Source organism: Pelecanus crispus, chromosome 5 (genome assembly GCF_030463565.1).
Source record: "Pelecanus crispus isolate bPelCri1 chromosome 5, bPelCri1.pri, whole genome shotgun sequence".
In the NCBI taxonomy this organism is placed as follows: domain Eukaryota; kingdom Metazoa; phylum Chordata; class Aves; order Pelecaniformes; family Pelecanidae; genus Pelecanus; species Pelecanus crispus.
Genome location: NC_134647.1, coordinates 77481854 through 77504927, shown reverse-complemented (window position 1 = coordinate 77504927; position 23074 = coordinate 77481854). Strand labels below are relative to the sequence as shown.

Below are 23074 nucleotides of genomic sequence, written 5' to 3'. Positions count from 1 at the left end.
GATTTGTGTGGTGTTATAAACCTCGTGACCCGGGTAACACAGTTGAGAATGGGCTTGGAAAGCGAAGCTAGGTGGCTTTTGATTTCTGTGAAAGGCTGTCCCTCGAGGTTTTCCAGACAGGTCAGCTTTCTCTATTTTAGTGCCCCTGATGAAGTTCTGACCCACCTGAGCTCCAGAGACATGAGTTTATACAAAAGACCCGTACCAATGTTTCACTCTAATAACTGTTAAGTACTCCCTAAAGTAATTTGTAGCGATGCTGCATTTGTTTTAATATATTAAATTATCTAATGTGAAAGCAAAGCAGTCACGTAACGTGTATTTGTAGTCAAAGCTGTAAAGGAGAGCGTGCTGCTGAAATGAGGCGCATCACTGGCTAAGTAGCTGGAATTATCTTGTTCTGATGGGAAACTAGCTTCAGAAATGTGAGGGTTCTTTCCTAATCCTAAACAGAGACGTTTATTATAATTAGTATTATTATTTCAGGATAGTACAATAGTTATGGTACTAAAAACTGAGGAAAAATCCTAGGGAGAGCCAGTTTCTTCCTCTTCTTTTTTTCTTTTTTTCCTCCCTCCTCCCCCTCTCTGTGGTCTTATTCTCAAACTCTTTTGACCTTCCTATGTAACCAGAACTTCTTCACTGACGATTTCTCTTGTAATGGAGCCTTGACTTGCTTTCGTACGCTGTTTGTTTTTGGTTGGTGTGTCCTCTCCCAAAAAACAGGAGAGTATTGGCATTATATACACAGATGCTCTAGAGCTGGGCTGGGGACAGGTGTGAGGAGTGTTGCTGGTGGAAGCAAAATGGCAATGCCAGTAATACCATTTTTGCTCCCAGGTGAATGGATTCAAAAGTGAGGCAATGATGACAGTAAAGCATAAAAGGGGTGGATGGCAAGCAGCAAGGTGCAAGAAAACTGTCTTAACTACTGTCATCATCATGAATAAGTGAACAATAATTAAAATGCAGCTTTGGCACTGTTTGGCATCCTCCTTGGATTTTCCATACTGCTGTGGTCTTGTTATATTCTTTTATTGCCAGAATCCCTCAGAAATAATAATAAATAAATAATAGATTTTTCCAGTAGAATAGGGTCCCATTTTTGCTTGCCTGCTGTCGTATATAGAAATTCCTTTAGCAGAGTGCTGTAGGAAGGAGAAAAATAGCTTTCTGCATGACAGACTAGTAAGTTCAAAATAATTGTCTGTATATTATACTTTTCTGTTCATGCTTTAACTTTTTTAGCAGATACAGAGAAACAGAATAATGAGGCACCTAATATATTTTCTACCAATTCCTAATCCATAACATTTCCTATCTGTCACATCAGTGACATGTCTTTGGCTATAGGTTGGCCGCTTCAGGGGAGGAAGTGGGTTTTGTCTGTGCCTTACTTGGGTATGCTGTATATATTAAATGATGGGTGAATGTGAAGAGCAGTCTGATTTGCTGAAGGACAAACTTGTTTTTTCTTCTGTATTTTTCTGTTTGGCCCAGCATAATAATTCTGACTCTTGGTCTGTTATCATCCAGTCCAGTTTGCTGGTATCATCTCTGAACACAGAGATTCTTGCTGATTGTTTTGTTGGTGCTTTAGATGTGGGTTTTGCCCAAGGTCTTTCACCCAGACTAAGAAGCATCTGGGAAAACTGTCTCCTTTCTCTGCTTGCTTAATGTCTTCTCCCTTCCCCCTGCCCCCCACCATGCAGCTGGAAGGAAAGGTTTTAAGCTAGGGTGTGAGAAATCCCTGGGTAGGGAAGTGGGAATGTGAAAACTAAAACCCAAATATCATTTAAGTGCTGGGATAGTTGGTAAAATTGTTTTTGCTGCTCGTTAAAAACAGAACTGGTATTTTACATAGAAGGCGTGTAATTGAGTTGCCTATTTTAATGTATTACTAGTAAATCAGAATTGCAGGTTTTTATCTACACTTCCACTTTTAGTATGCGATTTTCCTGTAACATTAAGGCAAACGTGAAATTAAAATGCTACTTGTATGCCTTGTTGAGCAGTTTGGTCCGTTTCATCACTCCCTGGTTGTGCTTTTCCCAAGCTTAGGTGTTATACTTATTTTCCAAGTGCGGTTTCAGTGGTATGAAATTTACTGAAATTCTTTTGAAAGAGCAGGCTTTAGAGAGCTGTAGCCATGTGCATTTCAGCTGATTCATTATGTTTGTGTTTTTCTTAATTTGGAGCTAGCAATAGGAAAGCAGTAGAGTTGTTGGAAGTACATATAAATGAGTTTTGGCAGGTCTGATATCTTGAAATATACGTATTATGAGTGTCTAGAATTCACTCTTAGTTTGAGACCATTGTTCAAAATAAGGTGGTGTTTTGCACTTACGGGCAGACCATTAGGCGTTATTGCAAAATGGTCACAAGAGACTTATTTGTTCTTCCTAATCATTAAAGCATTTAAAATCTTCCTTTTTTTAAACAACTAATTTAATACTAAAGTATAACACTTTATTGATTTTCAGATAAGTGTATACGGAGCACAGTTGTCATCAGAAGCTTGCAGGGAGCTGGGCTTCTCCAGTAACTTGCTGTGCAGTTCTTGCAACCTTCTTGGACAGTTCAATCTGAATCAGTTGGATCCGTTCTGCAGGCAGTGCTGCCAAGAAGAAGCTCAGTTGGAAACTAGAAAGGTGGGTTTTGGACCAAATCCTATGTGGAATAATTTAATACATTATGTTACGTTTATGAAACTTTTTATTTTAAAAACATATGAGAATCTGGATTATAATCTCAAGAGGAAAATGCAACGTTTCTTGATAGTCCAATATACATAGCATCTAGATTGACAGGCGTGCCATGCTGCTCTAAAATAACGTCCCTGTTTTGAGCAGAGGAACCTTTGGTTCTGTGACAGCCCTTCTCTAGTGCGAAGTGACTAATGGGAGCTATGTCCAGCTTTAAATTGAAAGATGTATGGGATTTGAAGAGGGTGCAAAAAGAGGCTAAGGAGACTGGTGTTCTTGCTTGGTCACTGACCCATAATGTAATGTCAGGATAGTTCAGTTCAGTCCCTAGGAACAAAAGGCTGGTGCAGCCGTCAGGTCAGCTCCTGAAGTGGCACAAACCTGACAGAAGCAGGGTTGCTCAACTCCATTCTGCAGCAGTGAGAACAGCTAGGTTCTAACAGCTGGAAATATTGGGAATGGTCTTGCTCAGAGCCTGTGCTGTGCTTCAATCAGTTAGCCTAAGGCAAAACCTTTCCTTTATCTGTAGTAAATAGATATCTACCTTGCTTAAGGTATGTCGGCAAGGAAGAGTTTTTACAGAGCTCTTGAAAAGAATACATGCTTTCAAATATGTTGTGATTTAAGAGTACTCTAGAATACGTAGAAGACCAATCAATTACCAGAAAGTAGTGATTTCAAGAAGAAGAGATGCTGAAATTATTTTTAATGGCTAGGAGATAGCTAAACAACTGACAACACAAAATTAGTGAGGAAATTGACAGGTTTCTCCTGTCAATTAAATTCAGCATAATATTAAAAAAAAAAAAAAGTCTGCCTATAATTTTTAACAAAATCACTGATCAGGTACAATATATTAAATATCAAGAAGCAAGTGTTTGAGATTTGGAGAGAATTAATGATTAGTAGTTCCGTAATATTGAGACACTTACGGTAAGAGGTAAGACTGGAAATTGTGCTGTTTCATATATTGTCAAAAGAATGCTTGCAGTAACATTTCAGTACAGTCCTAATGGGACTTGATATTGAAGACTTTTTCTTTGCTAGATACATGAATCTTAAAAAGGAAAAGTTTGTCTCTGGAAAATGCTTCAGTTCTTACATATATATGCATGTACATATCTATACATTTACATGTGCACACACAAAAGCTGAAAAGTTTCAGAATAAAATCTAATGAAATGTACTAAAAGGGAATGGCAAAATAGGAGAGGGTCTCCAGCTGTGCTGTGGTTGTGTACCACAATCAGTAACAGTTGTGGTGGCAGCAGCAAGTCTTCCTGTCCTCATTTGTTGGTAAAATAAACTATAGGATTTATCTTGCATTTCTGTCAATGTGACTTCTGAGGGGAAAAAAAAAAAAAAAAACTCTTTTATCAATTTATCAGTAATTTACTCAAGGATGTAACTTGGTTTGTGTTGTAAACATTGCATTAATAAAAGTTGGATTGAAGAACAGAATTTAAATCAATAGATGTTTTTCTGATTATCCCCAATCAGACCTAGATTTCACTGTATGGATAATCACACTTTTTGTGTAAGACTAATCAAATGCCATTTTGTGGTCAGGGCTTTACATTGTAAATATTTTTAGTCGCAAAACTTTTTCTATTTTAGTCATGCTGAATGTAGTAGAACAAATAGCATAGGGCTGGACAGGGTCTCACAGTTGTTTGACAAATCCCTTCACAGTGAACCAGAATTTGTTGTATATTCACAGGAAAGAAGAGATCATGTATTATAAGTTGTTGGTTTTTTAATCTATTTGTATTGGTTTACCTAGTTTCATTTTCTGCTTGTGCTTTGTAGTATATATGAACAATTTGCTGTTATAGCACAATTCAGTGTACGTCTTGATTATTATTACCTTTTCTTTCTGCTGTGGCATTTTTGAAAAAATTTAATCCAAGTGATACTTCAGATTTGGAGCTAGCATGTTAAGTATCAGCTTGAGTTATAGGAGTGATTATGATACTATTTCCATGCATTTCCATATCCAAGTTTGAATGCAGGCTTTCTGTACTGTGTGCATGAATGGAAATATTGGATTGTTTTAACATTGTGTTTATATGGTTGAATGCTAAATTATAGCATCCTTTCCAATATTCTTTTGAATGCTGTTTCAGAAGGTGGAAATTTTTTTATGCTGTTACCAGTGCTTGGAAATGTATATTTTGGATTTGCTGATTGGTTTTGTTAATTTTTTTTTTTTAACTTTGTGCTGAGTAATTTCCCTTGAAGACTAGCCAGTGGAAAATTAGTGTCGGGAGAAATGACCACGAATATTATCTCAACAGATTGTATTCAGAATCATCACATTTTGGATTGACTTGTGTTTTAACATAGTGCTGGTTGTAATAGGTGTCTGTAGTTTGATTTCACTCTTACATAAAAATTAACAATCTAATTTATAGTAGCTTCTTGCTGAAGTAGTATTTTCATGATATATGTGCAGAATAGAAAATCTAAATGCTGCCTTTTGCTGTATTTTCCCCCTTTCCCTAGTTTTTTTCAGGTTACCATAGAAATCTTCTTTCTAATGAAAATTTGATAGTCGAGAGTGAATGGATGTTGAAAATCTTAAAAGTTGTACCCTCTTGCTTGAAGAATTTTTTAATCTTACTCTAAAAACCTGCATCTAGATGTAAGATGTCGGACTTGCTGATTAGCAACCTTACATGTTGCTGAGTTCCAGAGCAGTGGTGTTCTGGGTTTTGTGAATGCTGTGACTACATGCTTGAACATCCTCCAAGTACATGAATCTTTTTTTTTTTCCCTGAACCATGATTCCAGTACATGACCTAGCTTGTTTATTAGGTTAGCAGATATTTGTTTCTATCATGTGACAGTGTGTTGGTAGTCTGTGCTGCAAACAGACTTAGAAACTATTAGAATTCCAGGACAGACTTCAGGATTTTAAGTTAATTCTCCTTGTAAGTGTGTGGCAAGTGTTAGAAATAGAGAAAGCAAGAGTTAGTTTATTGCATGACTTGCGCTTGAGTTTTAAATGAGAATTTAAAATGAAAGGTAAGGGGATAGCATGTGTATCTGAGAACTGTTGTGTATCGTTGCTACTTTTCACAAATGATCTGTGAAATATGCCCAGTCCTAAAAATACTTTGTGCTGCATAGCATCAGTGCAACCTCAAATGAGATGTTTACAGATTTCAACTGTTTCATGTCCTTGAAAGATGTTTATTAATCCTGGTCTTGTTATTGGTCCAGTATTCTGTGAATTGACATTGCGGAAAATAGCTGTGAGGTTCTCGTGTTACCCAGTATTTGTCTTGCTCTTAACTTCTGCTGACACCTGTCCAGTGAAACATTTTAATTACTTCATAATTGTACTGTGGGTAAAACGAAAAAAATATTTTGGTTATTTTCTCCTCTTGTAGAGATTTTGTATTCACTTTCAGACTAATTTAGAAGCTAGCTTAAACAGTATTGCTTTAGACAGCTGCAAGTTTTAAGCCTCAGTCTGTCAGATGCAGAGTACTGCTGGTGTGTAAAACGTAGAAGGATGAAATGGAGGTGAAGCTAACTGTGCGTGAAATTGTAGTAGCAGGAGAGATTGTCCATATTTTGCAGTAGCTGAAAATAGCCGCACTCCATCTGCAGCTTCACTTATGCTGTGTGATCATTTCAGACATAGCTATAAGCATATTCCATTAATTGTATACTATAATCTTAGATTTATCTTGACAATATATGCGTGGCAAAATCCAAATTGATTTTAAGAATCAACTCTGTGATGAAATTTGTAATACGTTAAATTTCACAGTTGCACTGTGCAGGATTGCTACAACGCTTAAAAGTCATCAATATTTCTAAATGGAGCTTTGAGATATATTTTGCTCACTAAGATGTGTTGAATTTCAGCATTTTAAATTTCTGTTGTCAAGTATTTGTCATGTTGTAACGTTATGCTGTTTGGTGAATTAGGTAGTGTGACATCAGGTGTAAGCAAAAGTTGGCCAGGAAATTTGAGACATGAAAATGGATGGTTTAGATGGCAAGTTGTCATGGGTAACATCACACGTGTCTATCGTACGCTATTTCTGAATAGTTTATGATTCCACTGTAAAACAAGGCTAACGTAGCAATAGAGAAGTCTATATGCATACTTTTAAAGTTACATAGAGATGGGTAATAAATGCTCCACTGTACAAATTTAAGCAAAACCATCTAAAATCTTGAGATTTTTAGCAACTTTCTTGTGCACATATTCAGGGTTGTCAAAATATGATAAGCTGTCAAAGCATGGTTTGATAATTTATTGGAATATCTGGCCTCTGCGTTGCTAAGATCATGAGAAATTTAGGATTATTTTTCACCAAACTTGTACTAGAGGTGGTAATACAAATAACTAAAATATTTCAGAAACTTGAAATGGATTATTGTGCTGTTCGAGGGGAGGTTTCCAACTTGATGTTCTTCCTGCACCAGTAAATATAAGTTTCCTTTCATTTTGACATGAAAGTATTGTGAAATATTAACCTGAAATAAATGTGGGCAGCTTAAACTTTGGCTATTACTTTTTCCAAAAAATCTTAAAGCCTGTCTTAAGGTTGCTTTACATTCAGATCCCCATTCTACATGCTACCTGGACCTAAAATGATTTTTAGTATTTATGACTGTTGTTTGAAAGTTACTGCAAGTCTATGGACATAACCCCATTAGCTGCAGGCAAACAGAATGGATGAGATTTAGAAAATAGTGGTATTTAGTGACCTTTAAGTATTGTGTTTTCTCAGCATTTTGAAAAATGCTGAAAACCTAGAACCAACTGGGGAGAAAATCCTAAGAATGCATACTAAAACACTCTAGAAAATGGGGAGAAAAGTCAAAGCACAGCAGAGGAACCTTTCCTAGAGTTTTATTATGGATTTCCACTGGCCAGTCGGATAGGGATGTCTTCATTGCAGTTAGATTGACAAAACATGCGGCAGGTAGGCATGTTGCAGACCTGTTCCCTAGTTATTCCATTGTAACTGGAGCTGTACTTTGACACTTCTGCAGGAAGATCATATCATGTTTTCGCTGCATCAAGCTGAGATTCTTCTCCTTGCAAGTCCTTGGTACTTGAAATTGTGGGAAGTCATTTTAAGACATGAATGATTCGGCCTGTTTCAACACTGCAAAACCACAGAACTTTTAGTTTGTTGAAAGTGAAACCTGGGCTCTGACCCCTTTTTACACATCAGCCACCTGTTTCTGATACTATCACACAATTTGAGAGGTTTTTGTGGGTGAAAAACATGGAGGTGAGGGACGACATACAAAAGAAGAGTAAATCATACCTATTTAGCCCATGGAATAAGTAGCTGCTAACATTCAGCTTGGTCTAATCTGAAGAAAATATGACTCTCAATTTCACTGAAAGGTAAAAAAATATGCCTATACAAATTCAGTTTTCTGTGGTCTACCTTATCTGTCACTCACAACAAAATTGTCACTCAGGCCTTTAAACATTATAGGGTAGGAGATGAGCATGTATGCAGAAACTGTTTCTCAGAATGCGTTATTTAAATCGTATTGGATAATACTTATATTCTCCTTATGATGTAGTTTGACCATAACTTAAAACCACTTTTTTGGGTGGAGTTAGTGTTAGACCCCTCCTGGAAATTAAATAAATATTTTAGTGTAATAGTAGTAATAAATATGTCCACTGTAATTATGACTGTGTGCTACTTTTAATAAAAAATCAAATTGAAAGCTGTTTTAAAACTCCACCTTTTTACATGTACAGACCTTTTAAATGTGCTGTTATGAATTACAAGGAGGAATAAGGTGACATTGTTGTTCAGACTTACTTTTTAAAACTAAAAGTAGTTTACAATAATTACTGAAACTAGAATAACTTGAAATGCTTTTAATGCTTTAGGCTACTCTTGTGTGACCCAATTTAGTTTCATTTTTCAGGGTTTTTTTTCTTTTCATTTCACTAATTAAAGTGCTACACTCAAAAATTACTATTGGCTGCCTGCTTGTTCTACCAGAGGCTCTTAATATGAATAGTTCTAATGAAGCAGTCTCATCTTGGTTTTTAACTCGGTGGGTAAAAATAGAGAACTACTTAGAATTCATTGACATCTTAGTAGTGTAATGTAAGTGTAAGTCATATCAATACTTGTATAAATGAATTAGAATTTTAGTTGACTTGTAGCTTTTTCTGTCTTTTGATGTGTTCCATAAAATCCTTTGTCTGCTTTGTGCCTTTACATAGCTGTATTCCTTATTTCTAACATACTACGTAAAAATGTTTCATGTTCATTGTTTTTACCAAGTGTGACTTTTTAAAAATAGCATAGTTCAATGACAGCGTATTTTATTTAACACTCAAGTAAATAATTAAGGCTAATATGTCAGATGATCTCCCTTCAAAGTTTGTTTTTAACTAAAAAGTGTCCCATACAGTTCACAGAGGAATAATTTTATGGTGAATATTGATAGGGAAGTTGAGGAATTGAGATGATTGTGTTCTCTCTAATTGAGAAAGTCTCTTATCAGAGTACTGCCAATTCAGACTATTATGCACAGCCATTCCTTGTACTGAAAATGTGCTGAAGTGGATGTCCTTTTCAAGAACTTTACCATGTACACTCTTTCCCTTCCTTCTGTACATGATGTTATCAGCAATGAAAATTAATGTTGACAAACAGTAGTCCTAGATAAGGAAGGTGCAGCTAGCTAGTCAATGCCTAAGACAGAAATGTACCATCTTTTGTTTGGATCACATTCACCAGAGGTTCATCTCTGTCAGATAAACTCAGATAAAATACGTTATCTGGCTGTAGTAGGGCAAGCCTTACTTTATGGAAGACCTCTTTCTAGTCTTATCAGTGAAAAAGAAAAGGTTAGGGAAATTATAAATGTGGATTTGTTAACTGTGAGTTAAAGTTGTTGATGTGCATCTGTGCTGGCAAATGGATAGGTTTAGCTAACTAAGTCTGACCTCCTTCATCTGGATAAAATACTGGCATTTGTTTCTATGTTTGTTGAAACACTTTCAAAAAGTACAAAGTCTCCAAATCACTTACGTATGCAAAGTCAACTAAATAGTTGATGAGTTTCATTCTCAATGTTTTCCTTGCAACTCTTCTAAGATGCTTTCTTTTTTAATAAAAGCACAGATTCTGGAGAATAAAAGAGATGTTCAGGGATTCTACTTAGAGAGGTAAGTAGATGGTTAGATGGCAAAGTTAGTTGAACAGTACATTCCAAAATTGGAACCTACTGTTAACTTTCTGTCTGTATGTTTTAGCTTACATAATTCTGTTCACTAGGTCCAAGTGAGAGCCTGTATGTAGGAGCCCTTTTTCTGCCACCCTTCTCCCTTATTCCACTCTGCCCCCCATCCCCACTCAAGTAAATTGGGCGTTCACACCACCCAATCCATGCTACAGCTCCAGAGGTCTAAAGTTGATGATTGCTCAGCTTCAGATCTTGCACCAGCTCTCCTGCTCACGTGACCTTGCACCGAACTGTTTCAGGGAGCAAAGTTAACAAAAAGTAGTCTGCCAGGAGGGGAAGTTTTGGAGCTTTTTGGTGGTTGTTGGATTTAAAGAGTGAAAATGTTCACATAATACTGCAAGGAGGAGATTGTTTAACACCAAAAATAAAACGCTTAGGTGGATCATACATTATCTGTATGCTGAAGATTGTAATAGTAATGCACAACTATGTTATGTACATACAGAATAAAAAGAAGTTGAATCTCCTACTCAAAGCAGAACTCAAAGTTCTGAAGATCTCCAGAGATACAGATTCTAGAACCTGTACAGATTCTACAGCCTTTCTTAGTAAATTAGTTCAGTGCTTAAACACCCTATTGTGACTTTTTTTGCACCCTTATATTCAGTTGGAATTTCCTTCCCTGCAAATTAAGGGAGAACTTAGATTCTGCTTCAGCTTTGTTCAGAGGAATATGCCTGTAATACACAGCACTAATCACAGGAATAGCACAAATTCCGATAACTGGTTTTTGGCTGTTTGACTCTTTGTTTCCAAACTCTTATTTAGAGTTAGGCATCTCCCTTCACAGGATAATGAGTTGTGAATGGGAGCAGTTTCTTTGTTGCTAAATTTACTGATGACATCAGTTCGGAATGATGTGTGTGTGTAGCATGACTTTATTGGCTTTCTGCATTACAGAACAGTAATTCATAATGTTCCTGGCAGTGAGGCTTTCTGACTCCCCTCTGTTAACCCACAGATTCTTGCTCATTTTCTGTCTCCAGGGAAGGGGAAGACTAGAGTGATTTTTGAAAACTTCTCACTGTCCCTACAAATACCCTGCATTCTCTCCCCCATAGAAGAGAAAATATCTTATAGTTTATATCTCAGTGTATATTCCTTTAACTAATCTAGTTTTCTAGTAAAAGTAACAAATGAATTGGTAGTTCTAAGAGTTTAGGAAAGAGCAGAAGAAACTTGCACCAAAATCTCTTTTCTTCGTGACATCATTTCTCAGAAGAACAAGTATCAATTATTAACTTGTTGTTTTGCTTCCTGGGTGGGTGGGAGGGACACACTAAAAATTAATTTGCATGCCTCTCAAAAAAAGAGATCATGCACCCTATTTTAAAACAATACCAGTTTGCACATAGCAAGCAACTTTGGCCAATAAGAATAATAATACCTGTATTTTTCCTGACTTTCCTTGGAAGTAAAACAATGGTATGAGTTGATAGGGGATGAGGGGGTTTCTTTGGCAGATCTGCTTATATAGTAATATGAAATCAAAATTACAGTGAATTTCATAAAACCAAAATTTGTTTGCATTCGAAAGAGATTAGTTGTTGGTAAATATTTAGTGGAAGATTGTCTTGTACCTGAGGCAAGTGAAAATTCCAGAGTGTTAGTAGTAGTCATAAGTTGTCTTTTACTGCTTTTTCTCAGAGCTTAACTTTATTTTTTAAACTGTTTGGTATTAGGAGAGGAAAAGATGCAGATATCGGAGAAAATCCAGATAATATAAGATAGCTGTTTACCGTTGTGTGGCTTTATCTCAACAGCCTGTTTCATTGCATGTTTTAAGACATGGTGGTACTATAATGTTTTCAGCTGATTGCAAACAGCTGTACAAATCCAGTTTGAGTGACACTTTGTAACCTGTGCAGGGTCAGGCTTAGTCAGGAGTTAGAAGAAACCAGTGTGTGAAGTATAGGTACTATAGAAGTAAAATTAGGGATAATTTATTGTATTTTACAAAACTTTTTTTTGTCACCTTTGACCTAACACCATTTTATTATGATTAAGGAGCAATCACTGTTAAGTACCATTTTTTTTCAGTTCGGTTTGATCTGAATTCCTGCTTGGCTGTAAACACTAACAGTTATATAGCAGCTTCATAGCAGGAATGTAATTTTTCTTCTGGTGTTCTCACCATCAGTAATTGTGGTAACAATACCGTATCCATTTATAAATGAAGCACTGCTGGAATTTTGTCTTGCAGAAATTACTTCAGTTCCCTTCCTAGTAACAGGTGAAATGTCTTCTTTCACCTAAGTTAAGGTTCCTTGGTTTTAACTGCTGGAACAATTATTTTTACAATACATATTTTTATCTAACTATTCTTACGTAAATGGTGGTTTATTCTGTTATAATTACCACTTTCCTTCATCATTAAAGCAGGCAGGACTGATAGTGTGGTTTTCCTCCTCTCAGATGTGAAGAGCCATCTTCATTACATCAGTGTGAACTATTACAAGACATTCAGGTGCTTACAAAAAGCTTTTGAATGGAATTTAACTCAAGTTGGTGCTTTGTAAAAGATGAGGGAGAAGTTCAGATTTTGTCACAATAGCCTTAGAAAGCATACTGTTAGAATGTTTTAAAAGAAGCTAAGTTATTTTTATAGATGCAGACATGAATCAGCCTGGAAATCATAAGAGCGCTTGTTTTGGATGTTAAAATGGACACTAGTAATAGTTTAGAGAGTCTTTATTTCATTGCTTATAGTACTAAACTCACTTTCATGAGCACTAAAACAAGTGAAGCATTATTTTAAAATGGACTAACTTATGAGTTAAGCGTTGTGTAATGAACTGGCTCGTCATGTTTGTATGCCTCCACACTGAGTGATACATGTCATTCTTAGTAATACTTGAGCACAGTAAATGCCTTCACAAGGAAGTTTGGAGGACGTCTGCTTTGGACGTGATGGGATGGTAGCAGCAGTAGATATCAACAAGTATGCTTTTGTTGTGGGCTAAGTGATGCAAATAAACCTGTGTTTCATGCAAAAGACACCTTTGTTTAGAGTTATAAATGAATCCAATTGACTTTTCTTTTTTTCTTGTCTAGCCATCTAGAGAGCAGCTGTTTGTCCCAGCATGAATCTCAACTTTTTTCTGCCAGCACAGTTGGGCTTCAATTAGAGCAGAGTTATAAGCTCAAAATATAGACATCAATGATTGAGCTGTTTTCTTTGTTAAACTTCTATAAGATACTGGCTAGGAGTTACAAACTGGGAGTAGTTTGTAATTACAAGATGTCTTACATATTTTAGATGCCTACACTGATCTTGTTCCATAGAAATCCTTGTTTGAAAGGAAGAAATAAACTGTAAGAATTACTTGCAGTAATGAGAATTGAAAAATACTCATTTTACTGTTGTCCTAAATTTGGGTGTACTTAGTTCTTTATATACATACATAAAATAATCAGTTAACTAGAGAGAAAAAGGCTGTTTGTTCCTTTGTCTGCTTCTTTATATTAACTTCTTGATAGAAAAATGCAGATAACTGTCAGTATTGGAGAATCGGTGTAAATGTTCAGTGTATTAGTGAGCGTGCAAACTAATATCTAAATCTAGCATTGCTGATATAATTGTTGCTGAATGTTTTTTAAAGACTAGTGAATAGAGACAAGGTAAGTGAAGTTTATAATCTCACTATTCCATGTTTCCTCCATCTTTGTAATTATTTCATGTTTTAAGTCCAGAGGAACTTTAATTATGCAAGGTAATATCTGAGCTGTTTATCAGTGCCTTTTTTAATTAAAATCTTTATTTGGGTGGTGAAAAAAAGCTTTCAAAAAATCTGGTATTTTTGATCTCTCAAGTATTGTTTCATAGCAATTCTGGGGTTTAACAGTCAAATCTTAGTTTTTATCTTAAATCTAATGTCTAGTTGAAAATGTAAATGTAATTAAGCAAGCTTCTGAGATGCTGTTCTGAACAGATAATGCAATGTAACATTTTTAGTTCTGTTTCCTGTGGAAGTAATGATTACTGATTAGTTCACATCAGGAAAGAAGTTGTGATTTCCCTGCAAATGATTAGTATTTCTTATGTTGTAATTTGTAGTCTTTAGGCAAATACTGAGTTGGACCTGAATTCAGAAGATTAATATTCTGAAATGAAGATGTATTCCGGGCTGTCCATAATGCCTACATAGATAGGTGACAAAGGGTTAATAAAATTGTCTTTGAGACTTTTGTTGTATTACCTGTGGTTTGCTTCTGTGACTTGTCACTCCTTTTTCAGAGGGGTTAGTACTCATTAAATTTCATAGCGAAAGCTTATTCTTGATTACATGTATTCACAGTTCATATTTTAAGTGAAATGTGAATTTGCTTCGTTTCAGTAAGGTTATATTTTTTCCATGTCCAGACTTGCACATTTGTTATGAAAATACAGTCTAAAAGAAAATGAAAGCAGAGGTCTTAATTGTTTATAGAAGGCAATGAATTGAATTAAAATTTTTTAACTGAAGCTTACTCTGTCAGCTTCTCTATAAACAGTGGGGTTTCAGGGTTAGAAGGACGTGATTTGGTATACAGTATTGACAACTAATGTGCAAGATTAAAATGCCTAACTTTACAGTATGAAGTTCTTTCTATTTTAGTAGCCAGAAAAATCTGTTGTTAATTTATATTTAAGATTCAGCAAACTATAGAATCAATTGCATGTTGCCAGAAAAAAACCAAAAAGTTTTAAAAACGTGACAGTATACAAGATCAATAAGGTTTTTTTTTTTAGATACTACATAAAATTGAAATGAACTTAAACTTTGCTTTAAGAACATTGATTCCGAGTATCTTGATTCCGAGTATCTTGCATAGCTGACAGAAGTGATTGACATCTAAGTGCAAGCACCAAAGTTAGTCCAGCCTGTATATATTACTTCAGCTAAGGCCTATTAATGTGATCTGTCCTCTTTCTGCAGTCATAATTAACTACAATAAACTACTAATAGTTAGCCCAAATGAGAAGTCCAAAGTCACTGCATTATCTTTATTATAAACAGTATTTCACTGTCCAAGTTAGGTTTAACATGGAAACAAAAATTTCACTTAATGAGACCTTCTTAGCATCTTTGGGGAGGGAGAAATAAAGTTTTCCTATTACTAGTCCATAATTCCCATTGTAACATGTCCGATTGCTCCTTTTTTTTTTTTTTTTAAATGAAGCTTTGCTTCCAGCAACAGTAGATCTCAAATGATCTTTTTTCCTGGTTTTACGTTTTTAGTGGAATGAATGGAAATTATCATGTATCTTGAGTGAACAGTCAATTGCTGCATAAATCAGAGACAGGTCTGGAACTGTGATTCTATTTAGGATCTTACTTGTCTGTAGTTACCATCAACACAATAGCATGCTGTCTCCTCAAAGAAAAATAGTTCAACAGGTAAAACACCATAAGTAAACTAGTAATTCTGATTTTTGATGTCATTAACAGCTTGTGTTTGTTTATTACAGCTTTATGCAGGAGCTGTCCTAGAGGTATGTGGATGAAAATTGGGAAGGTTCCCTCAAGTCCAGGGTAAGTAAAGCCACTACTGTTCTTTCAAATATGAAATAGTGTCACAGCTGAATGACAAAATGTGCTTTTAAGTACTACTACAAGTAGTCATAAATTTCGTGTATTATATCAGGAAAGTTGCATTGACCTGCGACTGACGGAACTGGTCTCCGATAATTGATAGATGGAATTATGTTGTGCGCTTATGGAAATACTTTCTTTTCACAGATCCTGCAGTGTAATTGTTGTGTCAGTGGATAATGACAGTCAACTAAAGTGAATGGAATACAGTAGTGTAAAACAAAATTCAGTACCATCAGGGTGTGGTGGGAGGAAGCTGCGGAAAAAACATCTGCGAGAAATTTAAAACTGGAATTTTCTCATAAATGGGGGAAGAGCTTAGGTGATAGCAGTACTTTGATTTCTCCCCCACCCCCCGTAATGAAGATCCTAATACTGTACTTTGGATATAGTTGGACATAAAGAAGAAAGGCTAAACTAGCTATAGACTTATAAAAGTGCACAAACAGCACACCTCCATCTACCATGGCCAGTATTAATAACTCCCTGTTTGAAGGCTGACTGACAAACAAGTAAAAAAAAAAAAAGGTTACAATTAACATGTTTTGCTGCTTTAGATCCTCTGCTGCTACCTCTACCCGCACATGTTTCAGTTAATTGACTGCAAGACCAGAGCAAAGCTATTTTCTCTTTCCCACTGTTTAAAATGCCGAAACAAGAATGGTTTAAATGATTTGTCCTACTACGGGGGCGTGAGGAGATTAACTTTGTTAGCCCAGGAGTCCATATTATCTCCATGACCATTCAAATTTAGCAAATGTAAAAGCATTCCCAACTGTTGTTGCCCATTCACTTAGCTTCTTTATGGTTGTGAATTTGTAACAGTTAAGCGCTCTTTTGAGCTACAGGTTTGAAGGAAAAGGTCAGCCTGTTAGCCTGACTCCAGCCTGCATTATGACCTCAGTTATCTTCATCTGTAGGTCCTAAAAGGGGCTGGCCCTCCATTTCTGCTGCGTCCACACCATGAAACATGTTCCGAAAGCTCACAGTACAAAAGGAAAAACTTGAAAATTTTACAGATTCTTTTTTTTTTTTCTTTCAATCCTTGGTTATCTAAACCTGCTCAAAGATTTACATTCTATTAATCAATATGGCTTGCTTTTTAAAATGACTGAATAAATTTCAGTGGTTTTTCAGTAGGTTCTCCATTTTGCCTACCAGTTCTTCTTTGGTACAGTCAGAAGAAAAAAGGACTGACTAGTGCACTTAAAGATCTCTTTTGCCTTTTCATCAGCAATTTCTGCAGTTACCCAATCTAAATTTATCTTGACCAATTTTACTGCTAGGGTATTAGAACAGGTTGGAAGATGGGATAAATTTTAAGAGAATATTTAGAAATTTTAAAAAGCAGTAGAATATGTTCTTCCAGCTGGTATTTGTCCTCACATTAGTATTAATCTCAGAACACTTAGATTTTTCCCTTTGATTTTAACTTCTACCAGAAGCAGTATTTAGTATCTCCATCTTAAGACATTAACATTCAAGAAGTGTTTTTATTTCCACTTTTCTGTAGCAAACATCCAAGTGAAGTTAGGTTGCCTGAAGGTCGTGCTGCTGCTTTTGAGGCATTGTCTTTGTAGGCTTCATTGAACTGTGTAGCCTGTCATTGACAATGTCTCATTGCAAATAACTCCGATTCCTTTCCCATAGCTTCTGCTGGGATTTTGTTGGGGTTTTTTTTTTCCCCAGTATATACACAAAATGGCACCACAAATTGCAAGACTGTATGTATTAGAATTTCTTGGACTAGTATGTGTTACTTCTGTATCTGACCATGAAGCCTTCACCTTTAAGTACCTGTGCAAATTGTTTTGTCACTTGATTTACGCCTACACGCTCGATTTGTCATGGACTACTTCTGGATTATATTTTATTTGGCCAAAGGATGAACAGTGGTTTTTTTTTTTTATAATGAGATTCACATCTTAAAATAGTTAAGGATTAAAATCTGTTTAATTAATAAAGGTTTGTAAAAGTTACACAGTAAGGAAGTTACACAGTTGGAAAAACCTGCGCGTTGCTTATGGTTACTAAATGCAATATTCTGTGTTCCTTCTGTATCAAAATTTCTATCAAAATTACTGGTTATGTAATTTTTAGCTACAAATAGTTGCTGAATACACCTGTGTGCCTAAAATGTGAGAATCATTACATATGGAATATATTTATAGATACTGAGAAAGCAAAGAAGTGACAAGTGATGAAAAAAATCTAGTCCTCAGCAAGATTATCTCAATCTGAAACTGAATGTTATTCTTTGTAATATCATAAAAAAACTACGAAATGCTTTTGTGAATATGGCCAAGGATGTCTTTTGTGTTTTTCAAATACAGCTTCTTGTGATAAGTCAGGTAACAGACCGCATTTCTGTAAGTGTCTTTAATAAATTCAGTACTGAAATATTTTTCCTAAGTTTCCCTTAGAAATAAATTGCTCCATTAGAAATGCTGTACTTTAAAATTAATTCCTATATTACATATGTTTTGAAATTGTTCTGTATAAAACTGTTCTTAAATATTTATCATTTAAAAGCACTCCATCAAAGTAGAACATTGAAAACATGTGACAAGATTCATAGATGAAGCAGTATCTTATTATACCAGGTAACACAGAAAATGTGACAGGTTTTGGCTGACATCCAGAAAACTAAGGCTCTGGAATAGAATAATAAATTAGCTGGGTCAGTGATTAATCTAGCATATTTGTTTTAAGATGACTTCTCAGTGGCAGCCTTGTTCTGTTCATGGTGAGATAGGAGATCACAGTGTCTAGACTCCTACGTTCTTTCCAGTTTGTTTAACAAAAACTGAATTAGGCTGGGGTTTTTTCATTGAACATTTCTTTCATATTTCTCTGCATTCTTTTTGTTCATCAATAGAATCATAGAATCGTTTAGGTTGGAAAAAACCTTTAAGATCATCCAGTCCAACCATAATAGAATAACTCTCACCTCTCCCTGTGTGACTCTCTTAGTTAAGAACTGGACGTGCTCCCAGCAAATCTGTTACAGAAACAAGGTCCTTAATCCTTGAACTCATGCAGTATGCAACTACGTTAGATCCTCTGACTTCAGAGTCAGTAAGCACTCTATTATATTGCCCAAGTTCTGCAAGTGTGAGGGGGATTCTTTTAGCTACTGAAATGTAATTTGTTATGGGATTGTATTTTTGGGTAAGATCACGTATTTCCTGTCTATTTTAATCTGTAATTCTTAAATGCTGGTGAAAGTAACTTAGTTATATTAACCTTAAATCTTGCATTGGTAAAAATGTTAGTAAAACACTTTCTAAGAAATGTAGGATATTGTAGTAGGAGACATGCATCGTTTTATCATAATCTTTTGTAAACAGATGATACGCCAACCAAAACAATACTTCTCTTCAGATTTAGAAATGTCTGTCATGCTACTGCTTCTACAAAGTACCCTGTCTTTTGGGTTTTTGTGAAACAGTTCCTTCAGGCTTGATGGAAGCTCTGCCTTGGATTTGCTTTTGAAAGCATGCGGTGCTTGTATAAAATCATGAACAGCTGCATTGTAACTTGATTAATAGACTACAAATAGTAGTTACTGATGTGCCATATGAATTCTGAAACTTAAATTCTTATCTCAAACTGGGGTCCCCAAAAGGTGAAGAGCTCTAGCCATTAAAATGTAAATGAGTGTTTGATGTCTGCTGTAGTTCTGTCTTTTTCCTAGGCCCTCATGGTATCTTTTGAAGCAGGCTCGTGTGATCTTCAAAACTGCATAGCATGTATTTGTCCCCAAAACAAATGATAAAAGAGTCTGAGGAAAGAAATTAATGCTTTTGGTTTGCCTGTATCCCCAGTGATTTACACGTTCACATTTTTAGCAAATATTGCCAGTTGTGTTAGCAATGGTTAGATATTTGTGATGTAAGTTAAATGTTAGGTTTTCCTGTCTTTATAAAATGTCACTCTGCTACTCTTCCTTTTGTTTTGGTTCCTTTTCTCTTCCATAGGTTTAACACTTGGTAATTAGCAATGCCTCAATAAAACCATTATTTTATTTGAGTCCATTTCAGGTACAAAATGGTCAAGTCTGTGGTGTGGTCAAGTCCTTTTTGCCTTTTATGTACAAATCTGTGACATTCTGCACAAACTTGTGTTTCCAGTAATTTATTTTTTACTTTCAAACTGCTTGTGTCTAATAATTCAGGGCCAAGTTAAGCAAAATACCCCTTATTTCATTGGTTTGTGCTAAGTAATACTACATTTGCTTTCTGTATATTGAAATTAACTCAGAACAACTATTTATAGATAAACTTAGATGTACTTTAATCATCCTCTTGTGTGTTAGTATTAGATCACTTCAGTTATTTCCTATAACATATTTTGTATACGTTTAGTCTTTCTTACTTCTGAGTTTTAAAAATCAGTTGTATGCGCTGCATTGAGTTGCACAAAGTACCATGCCTACTGTTTGATAAAATGTAAGTCTTCTGAAAAATAGGAGTAACTCATGTGCTTCGTATTGCTAACTCAATGTGTGAAACCTTTAAATACATCACAAAAAGACTTTAAATATTTCTCTAAAAATAGATCCTCCTTTATACTAATTTTGAAACATTCCTCCTTCCTCATGAATGATGATGGAAGCATTCCTTTCTGATGTTGCTCTCGGAGCACTAACAATTCTTTGCCCTGATCACATAATGGGCTCTTTTGGTGTAGTACTGAGGGACAGGAGGGATAGTCACCTTCATCAGAAAAGTGTGCTGCTGCTTTTCAGTGCACAGTCGGCATTTTTGATGAGACTTATGTATAGTATGAAGCTGTGAAGAGTTTAGAAGAAGCTAAAGGGTTCTGTTTACTAGAAAAATAGCATAAACTGAGAAGGGTAGGTCCAGTTTAAAAAGTTGGATGAATCCCCATGGGCATACAGAGTCCTCATAAGTGTTACAACAGTAAGCAATGGAATAGATCTAAACTAAAAACACAGCTTTTTAAATAACAAAAGGATGAGAAGTTTGAGCAAGTGGACTTTTCCATTACTGGCAGATATTTAATCACATTAGATTCTCGCTAAAAGACATGTTGTAGCTTACCAGGAGGAAAAATTGTGCAGTAAAAATTCATTGCTGACCTTGTGCTGAAGATTTGACTAGCTCTGACTTGTGCTTTTCTGCCATTAAAATCTGAAACTGATATAATAGAGACAGTAACGTTTTTCAATCTGCTCCAGGCCTTTCTGATTTGAGGCCATTATAATCCTTCTGATGCATGTAGAGACAGACAAGGTTAAAAAATGCTTGTCTGTGTGCGTAGTCGTCTGAAAACTAGTGTGAGATTTTACTGCTGTTGTATATTGGCTGTCATTCAAGTATTAAGAGGTAAGTTTATTTTTTTTTCTCAACACCATTTTGTATTTTTTCAGTTACAGATCAAGCAGGAGACCTTTGCTCCTAAAACAGGAATCTAAGTAATGTGAATATTCCTGAATGTAGATATCCTTGGTAGTCTGGATCATGCCCTTAGTATATTAACAGTAGGTAGTCAACTCTGTTAACAAAGAAGCTATGCCTAGCATATCTGCAACTCCGCATGGAGAGATGTGGCATCATGTCCATTTTGGGTCAGGAAGTTTTCTTGTGGTATATCCTACTGTACCTCAGAGAATAGTGCAGGTATGTGCATGTGTATACATAGACTTGCCGTGAGGGCATGAGTGATTCTTAGATTCCTTAGTAATCTCCACTTAGGACTCTAAGCTTTAATTCCAACAGACTAGTTTTCACAGACTTTCTCAAAACAAAGAGGCGTTACATATCAAAGCAAAGTGACATTGTAACGATAGCAGTGAATTTCTCCATTCTACTGTGTTCACAGGCAGAGGCTGCTCTTAGGTCTTTAAAAGCACTGTTCAGTATTACCTCTCTTTGCAAAACAGTTTGGCGCTGGGCAGGCTTTAAAATGCCCATACACACTTGATCTTTTTCTCTGACCTTTTAGTTGTCATTGATTGCATGGCAATCGAGTCTGCTCTGTAGGCTCACCTCAGGGTTGCCTTCAAAGGGAAGGCATATGCTTTGGTATTGCACATGTTGTATAAGAGCATAAGGTGAAGTAATTTTCTTAACATTATGTGAAAGGACAGTTGCAAAGCTGGCAGCAGAACAGCTCTGACTTCTAGTCTGATGTTTAATTCACCAGAACATGGTGTCATGGCACCAAGCTCAGAGTTCATCTTACGGAAGTCAAAGTGGAAAATGCCTTCCTCGCTCACCCATGGTTAGATTATATAAATGCCTGTTTCTCTTCAGTGTGTAATTTCTAAAGCTGCTGCAGGGAGAGGAAAATGGGGAGATAGCTGGGATTTTAGTATTTAATGTCAAACTATTAAATAGCGGTGTAAAGACTTGCAGGTAGCCTTCAGACATAGGATCATAGGAAGCAACAATGTTGGTGTCAGGGTATAGAGGGGAAACTGTTGGGGCAGTGCTGGAGGTGGAGCATGTGCACCACATCCCATGATAAGCAAGCAGCCACCTGTCCCAAAATGTGCACTGTAGCTGCATCTGACTTCCTAACCCCATCAATTCCATTCAAAGGCTGGTTATTCAACTTAGGGCATGATTTCATGGAAAGGAAAAAAAAAAGAAAGTGTTTGATGGGATAATCTGTATTTTTAATGCACGTCAGTATATTAGTTTCTCACTTTAGCTTCCAAAATCGAGAATGTACAAATTAAGTTATTTGTACAGTGAGTGTTTTTCTCTACTGCATTGCAAATTCAAGTGACTAATGCAGAAAGTCACTATGATCAGCATTAGAAATAAATATGCCATTAACAGAAACCAATTTTGTTCCAGCTGTCTAAAATTTCAGGAAAAGCGTTCTGTAGTGCTTCAGCTTTCAGAAGATTTAGACATTTGACATTGATACAAGTGTGTAATAGCTACTTTTAAAGTGACAAAATGTAATACTGCCTACAGAATACTTTCTTCTTCCACCTAATTCTGTTCCCATTTTATGCGAGCCTGTTCAGTCCAACGCTGCAGCCAGAGAACAGCCACTCATGTCCAAATGAGCTTTCATCTGTCACTCAAGGAACAAATCCTCATACCTGTTACGAGCTTAAAGTGCTGTAACCTGAGTTAACCCCCAAAGGCTATTCTTTAGTACAGTGGAGTTCCACAGTTCAGATTTGCTTCTGAAACTTTATCCATTTTACTGTGCTCTTACAGTTTTTCTTTAAGTTTTGCAATTAAAGTTGCCCGCTGTACTACTGACTGCTTCTTACAGTTCCTTTTCATGTAAAGCCCTAGAGACTGATTTCAGCTTTAGATTTAAATTGAAAAAAAAGTGGAAAAGTTCCCCATGAAATAGTTCAATGTGCTGTGGACTTAACAAAGAATAAGAAATATCTTTGCCACTTTTTTTGCATGTTACTGTTGGCGACAGCCAAGACAACTGACAGGTCACAAGGACGTGGGAAACACTGAAGTTGAAAATGATGTCTTTGAGTTTAGATCAGAATTGAACTGCAGTATGTGAACAAGTACTGGTTATTTAGTG

The 23074-nt window shown here is 36.0% G+C and overlaps 1 protein-coding gene across 2 annotated transcripts in view; it reads left to right on the top strand.

Moving 5' to 3' along the window:
• The window catches only part of SELENOF (selenoprotein F), a 28615-nt gene that overhangs the window by 512 nt on the left and 5029 nt on the right, over positions 1 to 23074 (top strand). For both annotated transcript variants that reach the window (XM_075710764.1, XM_075710763.1), the window contains exons 2-3: positions 2484 to 2651; positions 15415 to 15478. In XM_075710764.1, the coding sequence (XP_075566879.1) occupies positions 2484 to 2651; positions 15415 to 15478 (232 nt within the window). The remainder of the gene's footprint in view (positions 1 to 2483; positions 2652 to 15414; positions 15479 to 23074) is intronic.